The sequence below is a fragment of the Gymnoscopelus braueri genome (assembly GCF_963280865.1).
Source record: "Gymnoscopelus braueri genome assembly, chromosome: 13".
Taxonomy (NCBI): domain Eukaryota; kingdom Metazoa; phylum Chordata; class Actinopteri; order Myctophiformes; family Myctophidae; genus Gymnoscopelus; species Gymnoscopelus braueri.
The window spans coordinates 22148458-22157221 of NC_137615.1; the positions used below are offsets into that span (position 1 = coordinate 22148458).

Below are 8764 nucleotides of genomic sequence, written 5' to 3' on the forward strand. Positions count from 1 at the left end.
AACTGGTCCAACATTGGCCACATTGACAAATAATATAAGAAAGAGGCAAAAATGGTGAAAATAGCCAATATAATACAAGCTCACAATGCCTCGCATTGTGAGGCGCTGTGAGCTTATAGATTGTCTATTTTCACAATATTTATCTGCGGAATCAGTCTGGGGGGTCCCCAGATTTGATTACAAATATGATTATTTTGGGGGGTCACGGCCTGAAAAGGTTGAGAACCACTGGTCTACGGCTATTGGTTCTCAACTTTTTATTGTTTTATTGGTCTACGGCTACAAAATCCCATAAGCTATATGTCTGTGCCAGCCGGTAGGCCTACTAGACAGTTTTTGGCTAAAGCTAAATTTGCACTGCATGGCGCAATCTTCGGAATCATTTACAGAGCACATTTCAAGAGCAAGACAGTGATATGACTGGCAAAGTGGCGCGCTAGTGGCGCTATCGATCATATAACCTGAATCCTGATATTTGTTTTTAAAAAAGCTTGCCCATTTAGACCTCTAAAGCATCTGTGTCATTTTAGATTTTTATTTTAATTGTATTATTTTATCTTAATCAATTTTATTATATATGTTTTCATTTTAGATTTATTTGGCTCTTCAAAAATAGCAGATATACAAACTCATATGAGTGAACATTTTTATCTCAAATATTTGCTTCTGGTGGGGGGGGGCTGGAACAAAATATTTTGCGATGGGGTCCGCGGCCAAATGCATATACCGGTAATTAAAAGTTTGGCCTTTGGCCTTTGGGGACTTCCTGTGGGCATGGTCAGATAAAACTACCCATGTTTAGGCTGGACATGATGGATCACCCCTCCCCCCTCTCTAAAAAGAATAGACATAACATCCCTATGAGTATATGGTACAAATAAATATTCACCTCTAATTTAATTTAATTTATTGTATTATAAGAATGTATAATAAAGAAACAAAAAATAAATGTTTAACCTGCCAGTACACTTCTAGCTAATGTCTGGCCGAAATAAGAAATTACATCATCATCAGATGCATGTATTATCATTTTATTTTACGTCACAGTTGTTGGAATACAAAGTTCAACTTGATTTTTTTATGGAAAAAAATGCACACAGGTTCCCTTCATTTCCATTGAATATTAACATTAATTACAAAAACGACACAATAAATATACGTGCAATAATAATAATAACTAAATAAACTTAGTATGGCACAAATCAACTGGAAAACCTTAAACCAAGACTACATTTGAAAGAAAAATACAGTGCAATGGCTCAGTCAGAAGAATATGGGAAAAGTCAAATAATAAAACATAAAACATGAAATGTGTTATTTGATCTTAGATCTTTTTCATTATTTTATTTTTTAAATACAACGGATTTTGGCTACAACACAAACATTCCCTGTTTTGAATTTGTGTGTGTGTGTGTGTGTGTGTGTGTGTGTGTGTGTGTGTGTGTGTGTGTGTGTGTGTGTGTGTGTGTGTGTGTGTGTGTGTGTGTGTGTGTGTGTGTGTGTGTGTGTGTGTGTGTGTGTGTGTGTGTGTGTGTGGCCCTGTTGTTGCTTTGTGCACTTGCTGGGTTTTGCATAGTTGTGAAACGATTGAGAGAATTATTCTAACACAACCCAACTAGCACCTGCGACATTTTCCACTCACAGTCCATCAGTTCCACAATTTAAAACGTGATTGTTGATTTTTTATATATATATATAATTCAGAACCCCACACAATGACATTATGTTTTAAGCAAAAAATGTGAACATGAATAAATTCCAACGAAATGACAGCAAAATTAGTCATGTCTCCAACTTCAAGTTGTGTGTGTGTGTGGAGCTACAAGTGCCTCAGTTGGTTAGCTTGTCCAAAGTGAGCAGTGGTTCTCAACCTGTGGGTCGGGATCCCTAGGGGGGTCCCCACATGATCTTTTTTTTTGGGGGGGGGGTCCCCAGTTGACAGTAAAGTGACAATTTAAGGACTTTTAAGACATTTTTAATACCTAAGAAAAAAATAGAATGGAATAAATAAATAAAATTGCATTACTCATCAACAAACTATTCTATAAAAACTGGTGAAACATTGGCCAAATTGTCAAATAATATGAGAAAGAGTCAAACATTGTGAAAATAGCCGATCTACAAGCTCACAACGCCTGGCATTGCAAGGCGTTCATTTTCACAATATTTATATGTGGAATCAGGGTGGGGGGTCTCGAGTTCAAATATGATTATTTTAGGGGGTCGCGGCCTGAAAAGGTTGAGAACCACTGTTCTATAGTATGGGTTTGAGGCCCGGGGGACAGTTTTTGGAGAAGTGAGTCATGCCATGACACGGATCGTTGATTGTAAGAGGACGCACGATAGTCGCAGCGCTTAGTTGTGAAAAAACGCATTCAGTTCATCATACACGGGGGCTCGTTCGTGGTGCAAGTGCATGTCATGATAAGGCGGAACGTTCTCGCTCCGCGCGCCCGAAGAGCCGAACACCAGGTTGTGGGCCGCGGCGGGTCGAGAGCCAGGCAGGCCGGAGGAGTAATGCATAGAATAGTGATATCCTTTCTCGTGATCGGGCGACGTGGAGCCGCCTTGGTGCTTCAGGGAAGAAAAGTTCCCATTAACGCACACCGGGGGGCTCAGGGGTGCCTCGTACTCGGGGCTGTTGTACTCTGGAGACCCGCTCCCACCGTACAGCGAGTCGTAGGTCGAGTACCCGTGTGTCCTCAGTGGATGCGAGTTCGACCCCGACTGGCAGTAGGAAGGGTAGGAATGCATGGAGAACGAGTTGGAGGCGTAGCGGCTCCCGTCCTGACACTGCTGCTCGGTTATGAAGTTACGGGAGTTGAGCTGCAGGCAGCCAGCCACCAGGTTAGTCGTAGGCTGGGAGAGTCCTTTGCACAGTGTCTGCACGTAGTTGACAAGATCGGGCTTTTTCCCAGAGCGCAGTATCTCAGACAGGGCCCATATATAGTTTTTAGCCAACCGAAGAGTCTCGATTTTGGAGAGTTTTTGCGTTTTGGAATAGCAGGGCACCACCTTGCGCAGATTGTCCAGCGCAGAGTTCAGATCGTGCATGCGCGTCCTCTCCCTCGCGTTGGCCTTGTGGCGGCGCACCTTGGAGCGCTCCACCCGGGCCGGGGTCATCTTGCGCTTCTTGGGGCCTCGCTTCTTGGGCCTGTCCCCGTCCGCGTCGTCCTCTCCGTCGTCCTCCTCCTCCTCCTCCTCTGGCTCGTCTTCGTCGTCGTCGCCGGCGTTCTCGGAGTGCGTCCGACTGCCTCTCAGCTCCGAGTCGTCCATGGAGTCCTCGGCCAGGCGGCAGTGGTCGTGGTCGCGCTCGTCGTCTTTGATTTTCGACTCCTCGCTCTCGCTGTCGTCTGCCCAGCTGGAGTACTTCTGCACGCCGGGGAGCAGCGAGGGGTCACTGAAAAGCCTCGTCAACATCGTGGCTCTGGAGAAGAGAAAGGGAAGGTTATAGCGCCGCTGTCGCGCAGGAATAATCCAAAGTGTCGTGGTGAAGTGCAGCAGTATTTTTTATTGGGCTATAGGCACTAACGAGTAAATTAATATGAGATATCAGACTTGCTATAGGCTACAGTTTGCCCAGAGCAGTGGTTCTCAACCAGTGGTCCGGGGACCACCAGTAGTCCTTGAGGGGGTGGTCGCCAGCTAAATGATGGAGAGTTGGTAACCAAATTGACCCTTATAGATCTTTAACTCTTGAGAGTGTAACATGAAACCAAATGGACGCTTACGGGTCCATTTGGTTTCATTTTACGCGAGTTAAACATCTGCATTTCTTAATTAAATAATAGTTATTTTGATCAACGTTTGCCCGTTGTCTCTCCTATGGTCCCACTCCCACATCAATACAGAATGGAATTGTGGACAAAATCCTATAACGAAATATTCCAAGTCTGAGAGTCCAAATGTCATCGAATGGTGGTCCGTGGCTCAAATGCCGAATAAATAATGGACCTCGATATAAAAAGGGTTGAAAACAACTGGCCTAGAGGACAAAGAGTGAACATTAGTTATGCATCGGAAAAAAAGAAAGAAAGAAAAAAAACACACGAAACAGCCTGCCATCTAAGGCATTGCATTGAACACTATAGGCTACAGCCAGACGGATCCTCATTTAATTCCCTGCTGTCATCCGCCTGCCCTCTCGCGTCCTTTCACAGCGGGTCTCGGCGGCAGAGGCCACTACCGATCCCCGTGGGGCGCGACGTGAAGCGACGTGCCCCCACTTCCACTCCTCCTGACGCCCATACACTTCTGGCTACATTCCAACACTATTCATAAGCGTTATGGTCCTCTCTCCGAACACCATTCAAAAGGGATTTTTTAATTGATAGGGTAGGCTATATATCTCTGTCTAAAGTCATGTTGTATGTCATTTAAATGAGGCTACTTACAGATCTTCAATTCAAGGCAAGCCCTAAAATATATTGGATAGCAATTTTTGCACGGGCAAATTTTAATTAAATTAAATTAAATTAAATCTGAACTCTATTTTTTATTTCTTCACGTTACATTTTTGCCTGCACATGTTTAATTTTAACAGGAACATTTCAGGTTATAATCTTTGCATTGAGCTAATTGTTGTTGTTGTTATTAACAATAATAACAATAACTATAATAATAATAACAATGTCTTAAATTGTATTAGGCTATTAGTATTTAACACACACTGTCTAATTTGATAAATTCCTTCAATTCATTTAGAGACATTTATATTGTCAATGTTATGTAAATTAACGATAAATGTGCCAATTTCTTACTAAACAAATAAACAGTCATACCGTTTAAATAAATCCAAACGCGTAATGTAAAAATGAATACAATAAAAAAAATAAAAAATAAAAATAATCAAGCCGATGAAAACGGTTAGAGTAGTAGGTGATGATCTTAAGCAACTTCAACAAGCCTCCAGTGACTGTTCAAGCTGTGACTGCACTTCCAACATGTTTCTGCTCTCATGGAACAGCAAATAGACTTGCAGTCCATAAGAAGGCAGTCTGTGACGGTTGGCTAATTATCTCGGGGGTGTGCCAGGGGCGAAATCTAGTTTTTAAATTTCAGGCTCAGGAGGTTTGCTCAATTAAAAGCAAAAAAAACAACAACGTTTAATTAACAGACCATGCAGCCTACAAGAAATAGATTTCACACATAATCCAGTATGCAAGAGTGCACGATTTCAAAGCACTTTTAGAGGCAATGCCTTTACAAATGGAAATAGCTTGTATCCTTTTAACCCTCGTTAAATATAAACGCATTGGATAAAATTAATGATGTTTTCTGTTTCAAAATAGCCAAAGCCTGAGTGCAACATAGTGATAGATGTTAACGGTATTGTGTTTAAGATAAATTGTAGAGGATAAAACTGATGCAAACATAGATAAATCACGTCACATGCTCTCTGTCATATAGTCAAATGGCGTTGTCCCACCCTTTCATTTTCACCGAGATGGACGTCCAAATCACCGACAAAATCATCAATAAATCTTCTATTGAGATTGGGGACATCCATCCCCCGAATATGCATTTGTTTCACGAAATCTTCCTCATTCTGCCTTCATGCATGCCCATTTCATTGTTTCTCAGATTTAGGGTCCGGCTCAGCGATCTCAATCAAATTAACGTCCGATATGATCTATTAGATGTTGCAGATTTGCCTATTATGAAGACTATTCTGTCCTGAGACTCGTGCAGAGAGATCCCGAATAAACGAAATCAAGACTGGGAAAATGTCTTCGATTGTGCAGCGGTTGGCATTGACAATCAGATTGTATAGAATCTGATCATTGTCTGACAATTTTGCACATTTGGTGCTAAAAGTTGAAGGGCAAACCGAAAATGTAGCACTGTAGTCTCATCATCCAAACCTATAGCCATGTTCCAAATGTGCATATCAATTCACCAGACATTTATTAGTCCATTAACCACTTAAGCAGATCGACAAGCTCACAAATCCATGCGTTGCATGCAATGCATTGTGAGCATGTCGATCGGCTATTTTCAGCGAAAGCTTTCCCTACAATAACAGAAATCAGAAAATACACTAGTATTGAGCCCTGAGGGACTCCGGTTACCCATATGGGGTTTAATGGTTAAGGGGGGGAAAAGCATTCAGTGGGAAATCAGGAATTCACGTCGCCTGCATTATTGCAACCCCTATTTATTAGCCTAAAATAAATTACTCCTCATTTCGAGGGACGGTCACTATGTAGCAGAGCTGCATTTGTTTATAGCAGTGGTTCTCAACCAGTGGTCCGGGGACCACCAGTGGTCCTTGAAGGGATTCCAGGTGGTCCCCAGCTAAATGATGGGGAGTTGGTAACCAAATGGACCCTTATAGATCTTTAACTATCGAGAGCGAAAAATGAAACGAAATGGACCCGTAGTTAATATTGTTAAACATCAGCATTACTTAATTTACAAGAAGTACACAATTAGAGAATGTAGAAGAATTGTTATTTTGATCAACGTTTGCCTGTTATTATCTCTCCAATGGTACCATATCAATACAGCATGGAATTGTGACAACATATTCAAAGTCTATTGGGTCTGAGTGGCTAAATCTCATCAAATGGTGGTCCGTGTCTCAAATGCCGAATAAATAATGGACCTTGATGTGAAAAGGGTTGAAAACCACTGGTTTATATAGTCCAACTTACCTCGGCGGGAGCTCTTGAAAGGGTGGAATGCGCGTGAGTTCAGAGCATCTTCGGGGACCTAACAGCTCCTATAGGTGCGGCAATGCCTCCTCGCTCTCTCCGGTGTGCTATCCGCTCAGAGACAGTGTGGCATCGCTACCAGGCAGGGTTACATACCAGCTATGATGATGCCAGGCCATATGGTTGGCACGTCACTGGCAAGAGCCATCACATGAGAGCCGGTGATTGACATGCGCCTGCATTCGGAGAGATTGCCTTCCCGAGGGAAGAGGGGTCCGCCATCTGTCACTGCGCTCGCGCTCACACAGCCAGAAAAAGCGGAGAAACAGAGAGAGAGAGAGAGAGAGAGAGAGCGAGAGAGAGAGAGAGAGAGAGAGAGAGAGAGAGAGAGAGAGAGAGAGAGAGAGATGGGGAGGAAAATAGATGGAGAACGAAAATGGTGGAATACAAAAAATATATATAATTGTTGACCCCTGCCTTCAGAGATATATCGCTTGAAAAATCTATGCCCTCAGTGTTTCTCAAGCTGTAAAGTGCTGTGGTGGTATACAAGGGGGGATGGGGATGCATTAAATGCATTAAGGCCATGGAACAGAAGGCATATTGTTTATTTATTTACCTAATTGGATAAAATTATACTGCAATGTATTCATAGGACAACAAAACCGATTGTGATATGTTATGACCACATGGGCGTATAGCAGTCAATGACCCACTCACTCAAGATACAGTTGGGAGGCAGACAAAAGACAACGTTAAATATAGGTTTATGCTGGGTGGCATGTGGACTGGTGCTTATGTGGTGAGGATAGAGGATCACATGTTGGATCCTGGTAGGTGGGTCATGGTGTTTGAGGTTGCATATTGCTGCTGGTGTTTTCCAGAGCGCAATGCCAAGGGGTGGCCTGCAGGGGAGAGTGTCAGAGAGAGAGAGAGAGAGAGAGAGAGAGAGGGAAAGAGACCCAGGTGTGCTGCCCCACCGGGGATGGGATGAAAAAGTGAGGGGGGAGGGAGGCTCACGCAGAGGAAGAGTGGGGATTGGTGATGGTTGGAGCTGGCAGAGGTGCCCGAGATTTAAGAGGAGGCATGTTGGCACATTAGTGCCACTGATGCACGACTCTGAATTCCATGTCAGTCGCATTCTGGCTCCTCCAGTAAGCATTGTGTCCGTCCCTGCCCCAAGATCGCTCTATTTAGCAGACATTATTGGAGCTAATGTGAGAAAATGAGCACGGTGACCACCACAAGTCCAAGTTGGCTGTGCTCTGCTACAAACAGACTGAGGAGAGAGGGACTCGGTGGCTGAGAAATAGCTGATGGAAGCTCATCGTGTCCTTGAGACCAGGTTCACCCCAGTCTCCTCCTCACCCACTGTGGGAGTGGGTATATAGGGTGAGGAGGAGGAGGCGGATGGTGGGGTCACCCCTGGGGTCACCAGCAGTGTGGCAGCTGTGGCTAGGGAGCCGTGATGCTGCACATTCACTAATGTGTCTCATCCCTTATGGGACGAGGGGACGGTAGCCTGGCACGTCCCCAAATCATGGTGGTGGGGGTGGGGAGGTATAGAGGGGCACCAAGCTTCACCACAAGCCAAATCGGTGCCCTATCCTACCTCAGCTGCACTGGAAAGGGGGGGGGGGGGCTGATGCATTTCAACAAGTCCCAAACAACCTTGAGGTCACCTTGCCAAAATAAATGCTAAATGTCAACTGTGGCTTTAACTGGCTTTAGCCAGTGACATGGTCAAGGAGACACCAATCAGTCTTTGATTTATCATAAGATCACCAGACAAGAGGTCATTCGGATGATATTATGATATTTCAGAGTGACTTTGCATTTTGTTTGCATGTGGATTAGTTTTGAGTGAGGGCCACCCGCCATATTTCTCTTTTATTGGGGCCAAAAGGAGAGTCGAGGCACCTTTGTTTTTGAGATGTCAAATTCCTTCCTCCCATAGTCTCCATGGTCAAATGACACTCGGTAGCTAACCAAAGTCATGAAGCCACACCTCCAAACCTCCTCCATTCCTCCCTCACTGTCAGACATGCGAGGGGATGACCTGCACTTCACTTGTCTTTCTGGAAGAACTGCAAGTTGCCCTGGCACAA

At 44.0% G+C, this 8764-nt stretch overlaps 1 protein-coding gene across 1 annotated transcript; it reads right to left on the reverse strand.

Moving 5' to 3' along the window:
• Nucleotides 1-2355: 2355 nt before the first annotated feature.
• On the reverse strand, nt 2356-3420 carry neurod2 (neuronal differentiation 2; the record flags this gene model as incomplete). Its single annotated transcript, XM_080447402.1, has 1 exon — nt 2356-3420. The coding sequence occupies one exon, from the start codon at nt 3418-3420 to the stop codon at nt 2356-2358; it is 1065 nt and encodes a 354-aa protein (XP_080303528.1).
• Between the last annotated feature and the right edge of the window lie 5344 nt (nt 3421-8764).